General features: G+C 53.6%; 1 protein-coding gene across 1 annotated transcript in view; it reads left to right on the top strand.

Moving 5' to 3' along the window:
• The first annotated feature begins 414 nt into the window (after positions 1-414).
• The window catches only part of MAPKAPK2 (MAPK activated protein kinase 2), a 54,225-nt gene continuing 38,342 nt past the window's right edge, over positions 415-16,297 (top strand). The window contains exon 1 of the mRNA XM_075529608.1: positions 415-1,021. Within this exon, the coding sequence (XP_075385723.1) occupies positions 731-1,021 (291 nt within the window). The 5' untranslated portion in view covers positions 415-730. The remainder of the gene's footprint in view (positions 1,022-16,297) is intronic.

Here is a 16,297-nt window from a genome sequence, read left to right on the forward strand (position 1 = left end):
AGGGACCTATCTAAAACAGGTATCACATCTTTTTTTCCAGGATGAATGGTCCCAGTAAGTCCAACAAACTCCTGAGCTGCTATTTAGCTCAGTCGGTCCACCCTTCCTCCACCTCTAATTCGCTTCCCCTTGTTCTAAATGGCCCAGACAATGGAGAAAGTGGATTTTCCACCTGCATTATGCTGGTATTCTCGTCTGCGACCCCCACCTTTCCCCTGGGGATGGCCCTAGGCGCGAGGGACTAGGACCTGTCCTTTACCTCTCCGTGGCCTCCCTGTCACCAGCTACCGCCCCAGGAGCTCCGGACGCCGCGCGCCCTTCCCTTTAAGACACCCACGCCCCCAGGCTCCGCCTCTGCCCCCCAAGCCCCGCCCCGGAGGCCCTCCCCTTTAAGGGCCAACCCCGGACGCAGACGAGGCTGTGACGCGGCCGCCGGCCCCGGGCTGGGTACATTGTCGCGAGGCGGCTTCCCCCCGGCCGGCCCCCACCATCCCGCGTTCCGCGGAGCGCCAGGTCCCCGGGGGGAGGGACGAGGGCCGGTGGGCGCCAGCGACCGACGGCGGGACCCACGGAGCCCCACCACCCGCCGAGCCTGGAGCCGGGCCGGGGCGGGGAAGCCGGCTCCAGCCCGGAGCAAACTTCCCAGCCGGGCGGGGGGTGGCGGGGACCCCGTCCGGAGCCGGAGGAGGGGGCAGCCGCGGGCCCTCCCGCACCCGCTCCCGCGGGCACCATGCTGTCCAACTCCCAAGGCCAGACCCCCCCGGTGCTCTTCCCGAACCCGCCGCCGCCGCCACCTCCGCCGCAGCCCCCCGGCCCGGCCCCGCCGCACCCCCCGGCGGCGGCGCCGCCGCTGCAGCCCCCGCAGCAGTTCCCCCAGTTCCACGTCAAGTCCAGCCTGCAGATTAAGAAGAACGCCATCACCGACGACTACAAGGTCACCACCCAGGTCCTGGGACTGGGCATCAACGGGAATGTTTTGCAGATTTTCAACAAGAGGACCCAGGAGAAATTCGCTCTAAAAGTAGGTTTCGGGCCCGGAGGAGGGGCGGGAAGGGCTCCCGGGGACGACTCCAGCGCCCCGGGCCGGCTCGGTTGTCGCTTTAACTTTGTCCGCGGGTTCTTTCTCGGCCGGGGCGCCGGGCGCGGCGGGAGCAGTGGCCGCAGCGGGGCCGCCGGGTGCCGGAGCGGAGCCAAGTGCGCGGTCCGGCCGGGCGCGGGAAGGTCAGGGGAGCTGACCACGCCGCCGGGCCGGGTTTCCGGGCCACCTCGGGGCACCGCGGTCGGGGACGAGGGACGACTCGTGAGCACGCTACCGTTTGGGGGCTTGGCGCGAGGTCCAGCCGGACTGGGAGACGGCTGGCTTTGAGACCTTGTGTGTGGCTTTAACCGGGTCTCTAAGGCATTTATTTACGGGGACCGCCGTGCCTCGAACTTCTCCTTTCCCTTCCTTTCTTTTCTTTCTTTCTGCGGGCACAAAAGGCCCATTACTCATTGAGCTGGTTGGTCGGTCGGTTTGGAGAAGTCGGGTCTCAGAGGTTTATTTAGCCTCGCTCCTTATTTGGGAGCCGGAATGTGTGATTTCACTTCCCTGGGCCTCGCCGCGAGCGCTCGGCGGCAGTGCCGCCCGGGACGCCCTGGCCGGCGAGGTGCGCCGCTGGAGGTTCCGCGGGGACCGCCCCCCGCGCGGGGGAGGGATGTTTTGATCCCGGAGCCGGCCCCCTCCTCCCCGGGTGCCAGTGCCGAGCCTAGGGGAGGCCGGCCGGCCCCGGCGCGGGTCTGCTGTTTTTCCAGCTCCATTGATCGTTCTCAGCGAGCCTGGCCCCGCGCCGATGCCACCCATCAGAGAGTGGCCGCGAACTTAGGTCCTGGCGACAGACCGGACGATGGACCGACCAGCCGTAGGAGAGAGCGCTCCCTTCGAGCTGGGGAAATCTACCCATTTATTCTTTCTTTTATTATTTTCTTGTCTTGTAAGGGTGTGGTAGGGCGAGAATACTTACTTCGGAAGTTAAGAGAATGGATCTGGTGGGATGGGCAGTGTGAGCCAGTCATTCTGGGCTCGCCAAAAAGTAGGTTTCCCCTCCCAGGGGTTTCAGGTCAAACCACATGTCTACAGGCAGCACACCGGGTCCATTTCCCCTGGGGTGTGTTAATGATTGGAGGAGGAGTAAAAAACATACTTCCTGTGTTGTGTTTTTCTCTTCCCCCTCAACCCCCAGAGCTAGCTGCATTTCAGCTATGAAGTTCGGAACTCAGAAATGAGTTTGCGAGTGGTCTGCTGGAATACAGAACCACCGGGAGGCGGGAACCCCTCCAGCCCCCCCAATAGTGCGCAGTTCCAGACTTGAAGGTCTCCGGGCTTTGCTGCTTTCAGCCTCCGCTCTACCCGGAACTCTTGGGGGTTTCTTTGGTTTTTACTACAAGCTACTGTGGCTGGCTTTTGGATATGTTCCTGTGCTGTACAGGGAACAGATCCACGTCTTGGGCACTCTGATTGTGTCTTAGAGCCATCTGTCCGTACTCATCACTGGGGGGATGGAGGGATAGGGGTGGGGTGGGATGCTTGGATCGCAGGTGGCTCTGACTTGGGGAGTGGACTTGAGGGACTCCAGGTAGACCACAGTTAACCTGTACCATTAGGGAAGGGACAGGAGAGTTTTCTATCCTCTCTGAGACGCCATCTGCCGTCTCCCATCGGCAGTTTGGGGACACTGGCTTTTCATTCTTGTGGACGGGGGAGAATGTTGTCTAAAGACTTGGGAACAAAAGCCTTCAGGTTCTGTTCCCTATCTATGTAATATGCACATGCGCATCCAACTGCTGTCTAGTATGCTTACATTATTTTTGTTTTATTTTTGCCTAGCATGCTTTCAGATGGCAATTCAGGTTCCATTGTGATTAATAGGTGAAGGAGCTGAATTTTTCTCACCTTTGAAAGGGAAGGAAAAAAATCTAGCAGTGGTTTTAAAATAATGTGTATAGTCTAGTGGGTTTTCATGGGTAACTTCTCAGGTGTTAAGTGGGTGAAGATTGAAGGCAGAGTCTATTTTGACAGGCAGCCTGCTCCCAGATCTTACAAGTTGACTCAACTGTTAAATTGTAGAGTTCCCACACACTTTGTTAAAAGCTTAATAACAGAGGGAGAAAGAAAGCATGAGGCACAAGGAGAGTGACAGCAGTGGCAACAGCCCTTCCATATCCAAATATTGGTTAAGACATAATTACAGTCGTGAGGGAATAATCCGGTTCCAAGAATCCTGTTCTGGAGACGACACCAAAGAGCTGTCTAGATCGTGACTTCTGATGAGCTTCACCTTGGGTTTTGAGTATTGAGACGATTCCCCAACCTGGAGGCTCTGGATTATAAAACCAGGCGAGGAAGAAGTGGAGGGGAAGAGGGGTTGTCCCATTGGGAAGGGGTCTGAGAAAAAGGGAGGAGACCTGTAGGTCATGGTCATTCCTGGGGATTTAGGATGGAGGGCTGTTGGGCAGTAGCTGGGTCTCTAATGGGCTTTTGGAATTTGCCTGTTTGGAGAGGTAAAGGGAGCCCATGGCTGCCCCTACATCCTGTGCTCTGTCGGTGGTCTGGTGACCTCTTAGCCCTGTTAAGTAAAATCAGAGATTATAAAGATAGTTCCCACTTGCCTGCTGCTCCTCTGCCTCCCCTCCAGAGAGGAAACGTGTGTGTGCATGCTGCTGGTGGGCGCTGTGGCCTCCCCTCACATCTGGTGGCCCCTTTTGTCAAGTTCTGAGTCTTCCTCATTCTTCCAGTGAGAAGTGGACGGGACTGTGGAGGTCATCTCCATTCAGCCCCCTCTTTTCTTAATTTTCAATTAGTTTGTTTATTTTTAACAGTCTCACCAACATACAGTTCACATGTCATACATTTCAATAGTTCAGTCACATTCATAAGAGTTGTGCAGCCATCACCAAATCAGTTCCACAATATTTCTTCTTCCTTGTGCTCATTTTTGTTCGTTCCCCTGTCATGTCCCTTCTCTGAATCGATTGGTCCAGTTGTGGCCTCTGCAGGTTTACCCGTCCTATATAGAAAAACACACAAAACCAAACACAAACAGCCTAACTACCACAACAGGATGAAACAGAAAAACCGAATGGAAAACAAAGCCGCTAATATTAAAAACCGGAACAGTGTATACATTGGCTCAAGAGGAATGTCAGCGACATAGCTACAAGTGCAGCGACATAGCTACAATGTGACGTAGCTACAAGTGCAGTGACGTAGCTACAACGTGACGTAGCTACAATGTGACGTAGCTACAAGTGCAGTAGTGCATCCTGCACTGTGCTCTGACAACAAGGCCTTTCCCGTCTCTGGTCCACAGTCAGAGGGAATTTACAAGAGGCTTAATCCACATAGGGGACCCAGTGAATGGGGTTGGGGCTTCAAGGTCATCCGAAGCCTGCTGCAAACTGAGTGTTCAGAATTTAAGCTCTTATACGGTTCCCTCTTCTGGGTTGGCTTTTATTAGTTACAGTTTTGAGATTACACAGGGTGGTGCGATTCTTCTGTGTGGACTTAACCAACGCCTCACTTAAATGTCTGCTTGTTATAAGAGAACCTTTAAGACCCCAGAGATTATTCTTTCTGATAGCTGGGCACTATCTGCGTTCTTCACCACGCTTTGCTACAGCACCCATATCTTCAGCGATTTCTTCATGGGGGTAGGTATTGAATAGGTTGATATTGTCATAGACCTCACTGTTCTTAGTTTAGGGCTACGATTAACTTTGAGCTTAAAATCCATTCACACATCTATGATTTGTATATATCCCTGGTTCACTTTAAAGACACCATTATTACTTTGCTGGAGGACTTTATGCATTTCCCCCATAGGGCATATGGTAGTTCTGTTGATATTACTGTTAATTTGGCCACTGATAGAGAATTTAAAACATTGAGGACAAAAAAGGTATACATCTATAAAACTATGTATTTGACCAAAGACACATGGATGGTTGATTTGTACGGAGTAACCATGTAGGTGACTGGACTACTGTGGGAGAAAGAGCAGGCTTTCTCCTCCTGGAGAGCTGCCATCTCAGAAACCCATGGGGCCAGTTCTCCATGCCCTATAGAGTAGCTGTGAGTGGGCATGGGCTCTGACCCGCGGCAATGAGTTTGGTAACACTCTTGCCCTCTTTCCACTGGTCCAGACTAGTCGGGAGTCTTGGCTAGAAAGCTAACTTATTTCCTTGGTGGGCAGCCCTTGTCCCAACTTTCTTATGTATTAATTCGTTGTGTTCCCCAGGGGGTGCTGCAGCTACTTCCTCCTTCCCCGTGTCATGGTGATTCTTAGGTATTAGCTGAACAAATTTAATTAAAGCCAGCACGGTTGTCCCTGTTCTCCCGCTCCTCCAGGCGACGCTGATTAGGTGAAGCATGCTGTTATTGCTGTACACAATCTAGAATGTTGTCACAGCGTATCTCTGTTTATCTTTCCACTGCGTGGATTCGAGAACGAAACAAGCCTCTGGTTTCTTCTCCCTCTCTCCTCCCTTCCCAGTGCCACGGTGAGGTGGCTTCTTGTGGTGCCACGGAGGGGAGATGATCAGAACTTCTCTCTCTCATGGCTGGGATGGACAGTTTCTCAAACTCGCTCTCAGCAAGTCAATTCTGACTCATCGTGGCCCCATAGGGCAAAGGAGAACTGCCTCCGTGGCTTTCTGAGACTTAGCTGTTTATTGGAGTAGAAAGCCTTATCTGGTTGTCCTGCCCAGTGGGGTTGGTGGTTTCGAACTGCAGCTCTTTGGGTTAGCAGCCCAATACTTAGTAACCTCCCATGTCACCTGGGCACTCTGAGGGGGGATAATATCGCTAGTGCAAAGAAGGATAGAGCTCCTTACAGTCTCCCAGGACTACCTGCAGTGTACCTGTCCCCCCTGAGCGAGGCAACAAGTATGGCTGTGTTAGGGGGCAGTGTCTTAAATTGTCTTCTGCTGGCTTCCTGGATGTAATGACGAGGTTAGGCAGGTTGCTCTGACCAAACCAGACTCTTGGATATCCACACATTTACTGATAGTTAGCCATTTGTTAAGCATATGCCATTTGCTTAGAAAAAAGCTCTGCTGGTCAGTGCTTTCGTAGTATGCATTTCCCCCCCACCGCTAGGCGAGCATCCAACAGCTCTCTCTGAGTTAGTGCACCCAGTGGCGTTGCCTGGGAAAGTTCTTTCTGGTCACTGAATTTTTTCGTAAAAGCAGTTTCGCTCAAACCTCATCTTTTGTGATGACAGATTTAAGAGAATAGCGTGTGGCTGTAAAATTTTGTTTCCTGCTTGGGAAAAGTGCCGCAGAAACTGTTGTGATGTGGAACACAGCTTACAAGGACAGCACTATGGGAAAAACTCAAGTGTACGAGTGGTTTACTCCCCTCAAAAAAGTTGAACTGTTGATTGATGACAAACCTCATTCTGGATGCCTGTCAACTTCCCAGAGCAGACGAAAATGCTGACAAAATTCGTGCACTGTGCTCGAAGACTGATGGTGGGCCATCGAAGAGATGGGGATGTCAGCTGGACTATCTTGGAGCTCAGTTCAGTGAATTTTAATGGAAGAGTTGGGAATGAGAAGGATCTCTGTGAAAATTGTGCCTAGGATTGTGACTGACCAGGAAAAGGAGTGTCAAGTGGAAACATGCCCTGCTTTGAAAGAACAGCTCCAAAGCTTCAATGGAGCTTTTTGCGGGATGGTCATCAGTGGTGACGAGACTTGGTGCTATTCTTATGACCCCAAAAGCGAACATCAGTTAAGACAGTGCAAGATGCCATCGTCACCTTGCCCCAAAAAGCTCGTCCAGTGAAAGTAAAGATCAAGACGATGCTCCTTTTTTTTTTTGTTGTTTTGGATGTGAGTGGGGATAGTGCATTTGGAGCTTGTTCCACCAGGTCAGACTGTTCATCAGACTTTCTATTTAGAGATTCTGAAAAGATTGCGTAACAGTATGTGGCAAAAAAGTCCTGATTTGCGGCAGACGGATTTTGCCACCACGACAATGCGCTTGCTCACACAGCCTTCTCAGTGAGCAGTTTTTGGCAAAAAATTGCATCTCTTGCCTCATGCACCTTACTCTCATGACCTCTCTCTGTGCGACTTCTTTTTCTTTCCTCGAATGAAGAGGGACATGAAAGGCCAGCGGTTTGATGGTGTACAAGAGGTGAAGAAAAAAATGAGGGAGGTGCTGTGAGCCATCCAAACAGATGAGTTTGAAAAACGTTTCCAAGAATGGAATCCCAGGTTTGACCAATGTATTAAGTGTAATGGAGAGTACTTTGCAGGTAATAAGGTTGTTTTGTCAAAAAATTTAAATACAGAATGGCCTGTAATGTGTGTGTGTGTGTGTGTGTGTGTGTGTGTGTGGTGGTGGTGGTGGGGTAGAAGGTAGAACATACCAAATGTAGGCTGTCTGGCCTAGCACTGTCTAGTAGTGAACCAGTAGCCCCGTGAGGGTATTTACATTTAAATAAAATATTAAGTAAAATATTCATTTGCTAGTTAGGCACTATTCCAATGTTGACCAGCCACCTGTGGCTAGTAGCTGTCAAGTGGACAGCATTGAAGAGTGTTTCCGTCTGCCAGGAGAACTTTGTGACTTTGTGGGTCTCAGACGACATCACGTAGCTGGGCATAAGCCAAGGCCTCTGCATAGAGTCTACTCAGACTCACAGTGATCATATGTTGGGTTCTGAAGCTGCAAGTCGTAAAAAATTTTTTTTAAATACTGTTTTAATCATTCTCTTGGGAACTCTTACAGATAACAATCCATAAATCTATTAGATCAAGCGTAATTCTGCCTTTGCTGCCACCCTCAGTTTCAAAACATTTTCTTCTTGAACTCTTTGATATCAACTCCCCTTTGTCCCCTCCCTCCCCCACTCTACCCCCAGGAACCCCTATTATATTATATATCATTATGATGATCTTATTGATCTATTTATTTATTTGCTGTATCTTACACGGCCCAATCTATCCGTTCACCCACACATGTCATTGTTAATACTCCTCATAGTGTACCTCACCGTTATTGGCATCCCTCTCCAGATTGTTCCTAAGGGAGGCTGTGAGTCTTTATGGGGCAGACAGCATCGTCTCGCTCTCATTCCCGGGCCACCTGGCCGGTTTGAACCTTGTGGGTAGCATTCCAAAGCCTAGGCCTGGACGAGGCCCCTTTGTTGGACATGAAGAAGTTTGAAAATAGGAAATGTGTGAAACTGAAGGTTCTGAGGAAGATTCAGGGGGTGCACTTGGGCATTGCCAGCCTCTGAGAAAGGACGAGCCTGCAGTGGGTGATGGTGTAGCTGAGAGGTGGGGAGGAGACCCGGAAGGAGCAAATGGTGCTGGTGGCTCATCGTTGGACCCAACCTATCTTTGTGCTAAATAAAAGCAGGCTTCCAAGTGTTAGGGGTCACGAGGGAGACTAACAGGATGTTAGAAGGAAAGGTTAAGGCTCGTTGAGGTTGGGGCTTGTGGTTTTCTGAGGGAAGGGTCTAGTTTCGGGTTCAGAGAAGCTGCCCTCCTCTTGGCAGAAGACTCCACCCTAGTCTTGGCCTTCTCTCTGTCTAAGGCACCGGGGATCTTGGCGTCCTCCGAGGTCAGGTCAAAGACGGCCGTCAGCTCACAGGCCTTGCTCACTTGTGAATTCTGGGCTTCGGTGGGGCTCGGGAATCATCTGCGGCTAAGTTCTGGGATCCGAGGCTGATAGCAGGGGAAAGAGAAGCAGGCCCATGGCCAGGACCAGGGGTGCTGGTGGGTGTCTTGGGTATCCCGGGGCTCCTTTTGGGGGAAATGAAGGTATTGGTGTTGGGGATGGAGAAGTTCCGATCCCTTGGGATCTGATGAGCCTACTTCAGAAGTCTCTGCAGGAGCTGGGAGGGAGGGCTGTGGGCAGCCCCCCACACTGCGGAGGCAAACCTAACCCTGGGACTGGAGACGGGGAGAGCAGCTTTCTGGTAAGGTGGGAGGGCCAGTGCCCCTGTGCCTTCACAGTGTGTGGGTTCAGGCAGGAGGAACATTTGCCTTGGTGGAAAAGGACAGGACAGTCACCGGAATTGTGTCATAAGCGTCAAGTGGTGGCTCTACTGTGCTCTGGTCTTGGCTCCTCGCTGGTGTGGCGGTGGTGGCAGTGGCGATGGTGGCGGCCCAGAAGTCACACTGGCCTGCCTCCTCCTCTTCCACGGGCCCTGCCTTGGGTCAGGTGGGTCTTTTTTGCCCCTCTGCCTCTCTAGGTTAACAGGCTCCTGGGGCAGCACTTGAGATAAGCTTACTGCTGGGCTTCAGGGTCACCTGTGCCCGCTTACTTGCTGACTACCAGGGGCCAGTGACAATGTGGGAAGTGTTCTGGTCGGAACCGTCTGGCCCTCTCTTTCCTGGAGTCTGGTGTGGTGGTGACAAAAGGGACTCGACTAACAGTTGACGTCCAGGCTCTTCTTGCTCATGGCCTCTCCAAGACCATCAGACTTGAGCTGGGCCCTCTGGACGTGCTGCCTTGGCTCATTTCCCAGGCTTCATCTCCAGCCCTTCTTCAGAGGTGTCTCTGAGCGGGCTCAAACTGTCAAACTTTTGGTCAGCAGCTGAGGGCGCCACCGTTTGTGCCACCCAGGGACGGGCGGCGGAAGGTTGTGAGGCCAAGTCAGGACCCTGGGAGTGGTTGTGCAGGCCGTGTTCTGTCCAGGGCACCTGGCAGAGGCCGCGGTGGCTGGTCCACGGGAGCTGGAGTTGGAGCCCTCTGCCCACCTGTTTCCCTGACCCACCCGAAGATGCAGTGAGAGCCTAGGGAATGTCTCAAGGTGCTAGCCGAGGAGCGGACCCCAGAGATGGGGGGCCACACACGGACCTGCATCCCAGTAGCACTCAGTCCCTGGATGGATCGGGCTGAGCTGGAAGGGGCCCAGCAGTCTGAGGAGACAAGGGGAAAAGGGGATGTGTGCTGGTGCCTTATCGCTACCCTCCTCCCCATCTGCCCACTCAGGGCTAAAGCTAGGGGCTTTAGGGATGGGGTGCTATGTGCCAGGCCATTGATTGGCGTGGACAAGGAAGAGAGGGACGCTGGGCAAGGCCAGAAGACTGGGTTCTGCCCAGGGCAGTGTGTGGCTAGCCTTCTTGGGTTCTCTCTTCTCTGATCCAGTAAACATCCCTGCGTTCCAGCCAGCAGATGGAAGAGGCTGGGACGGGGCTCCAAGGTCAGCCCCTGTTTGTATCTGATGTTCCCCTCCCAGGCTTGCCCCCTGGCCAAGCTGTGGGTTCATTCCGCTAGGAACCTGAGCTGCCCAGAGGGGTGATGTGAAAGAGCATCTCTGTGACCAGTGCCCACCTGGGACACTTGTCTGGGAGGTAAAGGGCTGTGGACACCTGTTGGAAGAACCCTCTTTTGTCTCAGAAAAGAGGATGCATGGGTATGGGTGTGTGTGTGTGCACGCGCGCGCACACGCGTGTGCTATATGAGTTGCCTTCCTGCCTGGCTTATCCCCGAGATGGTTCTTTCTGTGAGCCTGAAGCAAAGGTGGAAACTCACTATCTAGTCTCCTGTTCCCATGCTGACCCCTCCTCCTCTAGCTTCCTCCCCTCCCTGGCTCTCCACAGGGCAGCTGCGTGGATGGGCGGCTTTGTTGCTGTTTGACTCTCCGTAGTATGGTGAGGCTCCTGCAGCCCGACTCCTGTTCAGAGCCCAGAGCTCAGCCACTCTGTCTCAGTGGTGACAGGTGAAACAGGCCTTCCCATGCCCTCTCTGCCCTCCCCACTTGTCCCTATTCTTCCAGCCAAGCTGGGTGGGTGCTTTGGGCAGCTTGGGCATCTGAAGGTCAGGGGAGCAGCTGTGTTTGGGACGGGCATCTCCAGGTGTCTGGATGTGTGTGCATAGAGGCCGTGGGGCAGTGCCCTGCTCTTTCCCAGTTAGGGGAAGCGTTAGATGAGGAGGAGGAGGATGAACAAGTCCATCCACCCATGTCTTGCTCTCAGCTGTCTTCTTCCAGAGCCCACTCCCAAGCTGCCCCCTGCCAGGTATGTGGGAGTGCATTGGAGAGCCCTTGTGGGGTCAGTGTCCCAGGCTCTGTCCCTGACTGCCCCGGGACCAAGCACAAGCATAGAAAACCTGCTTTGGGCTCTTGCCCCGTTGCTACGCCATACTCTCCACCTCCACAGCAGCTCGGGGCATTGGGTTGTCACTTTCAAAATGTGATCTCATCTCGTTGGCTTCCAAGAATAACTGGGCCCTGGCTCTCCAGCCTCCGTCCTGTGTCAAGCCATGGCCCCTCTGGCCCTTCCAGCTCTGTCACCTGCAGAATGTCACAGAGAGCCTGGGTCTCTTCCATGCCTCGGCCCTGGGGGGCTGGGGTCTCCTGATCTGTGCCTGTTGAAGTACACTTTCTTCCTGTCCCGCTCAGGGACCCTGGGGACTCCGAGTGGGTAAGGAAATTGCTCAGGCCACCTGCCTAACAGTCGACAGATACTGGGGAGAGTGTTTGCTCCTAGTTTCATGTTGTTATTTTCTTCTTTTTTGGCTTTTAAATCCGCAGAGCAGGTGCCCGTGCTAATCTTGGCCCCGAGGGCCCTGCCTGCTTTGTTGGGATTAGGGTTAGTTTGGAGGGGGGGGGAGGGGTGTGCGGGGATGGGTGGTAGGGACCAGGAGGTGGAATTGAGTGGAGGGGCGGTGATCCCTCTGCCCTCAGCTGGAGGCACGCATCTGCCCTGGCTCCCCAGGCATGCACCCTCCTCCTGGCCCTTGGGGCCTCACTTCCTCTGCTGGGAGAGATTTATTTGCCAAGGCCCTTAGGCCTCTGGAGGGGAGGAGTTGGGTGCAATTGCTAAGAGTTTATTTTTAACTCTGACAGCAGGGCCCCCATCCTGGGAATAGCCATCCCTTCTTGCTCGGGGCCTCTGTCCCTGCTTTTTCATTCTGCGGGGAAGGCTAGAGGCTGTGGAAGCCAGCCGGTCCCGGACAGGTTTGCCTCTCTAAGTGAAGGGGCTGCAGGTTGTGTCTGGCTTCTGTAGAGTACCAGGTTGTTGGTGTTTTGCCCCCCAGTACCCTCCCCCCCACCTCTGCTCGATCTTTAAGGCCATTTGGGTGGAACTCAGAGCATCTCAGGAATGCCTGCAGTCGACACCACCATAGACCAGCATGGGGTGAGGAGGAGAGGTCAGCAAGGGGCATGGTGTTCTCCGGCCTTTCTTCTCTCTCCCCTTCCTGTACCCCCACAAACCTACATTTGCTGGATCTCACCTTCAGGCTCCCAAGCACCACCTCTTTCCCGCTGAGCCCGGGGGCTCCTCAGTGCCTCCATATCCTCCCCAGTGGGTCTCAGTACTGCACACCCAGTCCAAGAATGGGTAGGAGTGGGAGAGGACCCTTTTCCTGTGTCTCAGACTGATTTCACTGGCCTTTTTTTATGTGGGTGGTGTGGGCTTACCTTGGCTCAGGTTCTTTAAAATAAAATAGGGTTGGAAGTTAGAGAGGAAGGAAGGAGCCCGGTGGTATACTGAGTTACCCATTGGGCTGCTAACCATAAGGTCAGTGGTTTGAACTCACCAGCTACTCCTTGGGAGAACAATGAGGCTACCTGCTCCTGCCTCAGAAACACACAGGGGCTGTTCCACTTCGTCCTCTCTCTCTGTGAGTCAGAATGGACTCAGTGGCCGTGACCTTGGTTTGAGAAAGAAGGAGTCGAGGGGAGTGGTAATGGGAGCTGGTGAGCTGTCTGTCAACATCCGCCACCTCCAGGAACCCTCAGCCTTGGGATGAAGGTCTCGCCCTTCAAGTTTGTACCCATCAGTCTGCCCAACACGTTTATGGGAACAGATAGCCTCATCTTTTTCCTGAGGAGTAGTCGGTGGGTTTGAACCACCGGCCTTGGCATTAGCAGTAGTCTGTCTGCTAAAAGCCCAGTTCTTGGCAAGTGGGATACACGAGATAGCCAGCTGCTTCCCAGATGGGGGTCTCCACACTTCATCCTGAGTACCCGCTGTGTGTTCACAGGGTAAGTCGTTTATATAAGAGGACTTCAAAAGTTTGTCTTTTAATTCCCTTGTTTCACGAATGTATCATGTTTCCTGAATGGGACTCGGCTCTCCCACCACACACCTTTGCCTTGGCCCTGTGGTATGTATTCCGGGGTCGTCTTCCCCCCACCTGCTCCACCTCCTTAATCTATTCCAGCACCAACACTGTTGTTTCAAGACCCTTTCCCACCACAAGTGGGGGTCTCCCTGTTAGACGTGACCAGACCCTCGCAGCTGTCTTCTCACAGTTCTTCTTGGGTAAGGTACCCCCCGTAGGTGTTGTAGGCTGTGAGGTCCCTGGGGACATCGATCTTGACTCTTGGCTCTGTGTCGCTCTCTCCATTGCTGTGTGTAGTGTGTGGTATTGTGGTACAGGGCATGACGCAAGATTCCCAGGGAAGGTGCAGTCTCTACAGGTAAGGGTGCCATCTTATGCAAATCTAAGGAACATGCTGGTGCCGAGATTCAGGCTCCAGCAGTTGGTCCAGCGCCTGGCCTGCTCCTTCTCCTGTCTGCCAACAGCCATTCACCCTCCTGTGGGAGGAGTTCCCACCCTGGGAAGGTTTGGTTCTCAGATGGATCTCCCTCCACCCACTGGGATCTGCTGACTCAAGCTGGCACCTGCTGTTTCTGCTAAGGGAGTTCTCTTCTTGTAAGGAAGGGGCCCTGACCACAGTTTCCCATCGCCGCTGTTCTTCCTTCTCCTCCTGGTCCCAGGGCCCCTCCTCTTCCTGTTCCGAAAGGGAGATGAGCCTTCCCCTCCTTGAAGAGCTTTCACTGAGGGGGCGAGGGTGCCGAGGAAGGGGTGTCCACACTTGGAGCCCACATTGCTGGCCTTAGCTCTACACACAGTGGAAACATGCCAATGGAGTCCAAGATCCTGCTGGCCGTGCGCCTGTGGATGGCTGGGGTGCTCGTCCTGAGCACCGGATTGCCAATTTCCAGGCCTGAGACCAGAGGTCTGAACCTCACGGGGCCGCGAAACATCAGGCCACAGCATGGAGCTGGCCTGCAATCAGAGCTTGTAGATGCGAAGAACCGTCACAGAAGTCATTTCTCCATCACTGTTGCTGCATCCTCCCTACTAGGAAAAGGACCTGACACTGGAAAAGAAGTGGTCAGCCCAGGCCAAGAAGCCTCCTGCCACCTACCTTCCCCCATGCCCCGGGGCCACCCTCTCTGCCCTCACTTCCTGAAGGCCCGCAGTATCCGCACTTCTCCTGCATAGCGTATTTGAGTCATTCATCCATCCCAGCGATGTTTATAAACGTTTATTCTCCTCCAGATTCGCCTCCTGTCCTGCCTGCTGATGGGCCATCAGGAGGCCCAGATGGCAGGATGAGCCTAGAACTGGAGAAGAGACAGGGTCACCCCGTGGGTTTAGCCCCCTGTAATGCGTCTGCTATAAGAGAGGAGAGGAATTCAGAACAATAGGATTGATTTTTTTCTAGCAGTTGAGACCAGACCCCTGCCTACCTATGCAGGATTTGCCTTGGGGTGCCTTCTATCCCTCTGAGATTCAAAACCACTTACCACTCAAGAAAATTAATTAGCAGTGCCAAGAGAGCCTTTTACAGCCTCCCTGTGGATAGACGAGAGCGGCAGGCTGGCTGTGATGCAGAAAGTCGCGCGCCTGGCCGGCCCGATTTCGGATCACCTTGGAAGCCCCGCACCCAGAGTGCGTTCCCAGACGAACAGGCATTCTTTACCGAGCAGAGATTACATGTGAGGCATTGTGGGGAGGTTTGGCTCACACTACGGTTGAGTCTTAAAATGATACTGCCAGGTAAACACCACCCCATTTTACAGAAGCGGAAACCTGTGCACACGGTCAGAATCACAGGTTCCCCTGCTCCCCACCGCCGGGTGTTGATTGCGATTCACAGCGACCCTACAGGACAGAGCGGACCTGTTCAGTTTCCAAGACTAGATGTTTGATGCACACGGCCTCATTTTCCTTCCAGGGAAGCCCCTGGGAGCTTTAAACAGGTTCTGAATGCTAAGGTGATTGTAGGCTCTGGGGATCGGGGAGAAGTCTCCAGGTGTCACTTGGCTACTAACCAGAAGGTTGGTGGTTCCAGCTCACCGAGAGGCGCCTCTGAGGAAAAGCTTGGTCATCTGTTCTGGAAGGGCAGGGCCATGAAGACCCCATGGGGTAGGTCTACTCGGGATCGGGTGGGTCACCAGGAGTTGGAACCGACCTGGCCGCACCTGGTTTGGACTTTGGGGGCCACATCAGTGTACAGAACAGAAATCACTACTGCCCCCTGCCCTAAACCCAAACCTACCACCGTCTCAAAATCCCGCCTGCTTCGAGATTGTATTTTATGAAGGGAGAGAGGCAAAATCCAACCTGGGAAGTGATCTCTTTTAAAATTTAATCAGCTAGTGATGGTACAAAGGAGAAGTGAAGGAGGACAGGGGTCCCTAAATACCAGCAGCGTGTGTGATGTGGCAGCTTTCAATAAAGAGTCAGGCCTGGCGTCCTGGAGGTGACATCGGAGTGAGCCTCGGGGACTCCTGGGCGAGGGCACCAGACAGGAGGGTCAAGAACAAAGGGTCCTCAGGACGGGAGTGGTCCCTCTAGAACGCCCCGCAGAGCATCATCCCACCCTCGGAACATCCTCTGTGACCCTGTGAACACTCAATACACAGCAACTTACATTGTGTCAGCACATATTTATGGAATGCCAATTTCGTGCAGACCGGTCCAGTGGTAACGATATGCTGTGGGCCTTGCCTTTGGAAACAGCGTTTAGGGGAGGAGTGGTGACCAGCTATGCACGTGAGAAACAAATGAGACAACCTGGCCATCAGGAACTCGAATTGCATCCTTTCATTCGTACTGCCCTTTGCCCTTGAAGTCCCGCTGCGATGGAGGAAGGCCGCCAGGGACGGGGATGGGTCAGATTGCTGGTTTGCTCTAAGGATGAGGACCAGGCACATAAACGAATACAGAGAGAGGAGGTGAATTCTCCAAGGTGGAAGAAGGAGGCACACTCTGGCCCGGTAGGAGCAGATATGCTTTTTGGAGGTCCACTTGTGCCAGGCTCCCCGGGAGGTTAGACAAAGGGCCAAGAGGTTGCTAAGGAGGAGTGGGAGGGGCTTCGCTGGGTATTCCCATGCTTTGTGTGGCCGAGGGGTCAGCTGAGGCGACTGGATGTCCCCCAGGGGATGGTGTTTCTGGTAATAGGAAATGCTTGGGATCCGGTGTTGACCATTGCCTAGAGCCGGGGCAAGGAAGTGGCTGGACTGAGGTTGTGACAGAATCACTTTGACTCTGGGG

The sequence above is a fragment of the Tenrec ecaudatus genome, chromosome 1, assembly GCF_050624435.1.
Source record: "Tenrec ecaudatus isolate mTenEca1 chromosome 1, mTenEca1.hap1, whole genome shotgun sequence".
NCBI classification, from domain to species: Eukaryota; Metazoa; Chordata; class Mammalia; order Afrosoricida; family Tenrecidae; genus Tenrec; species Tenrec ecaudatus.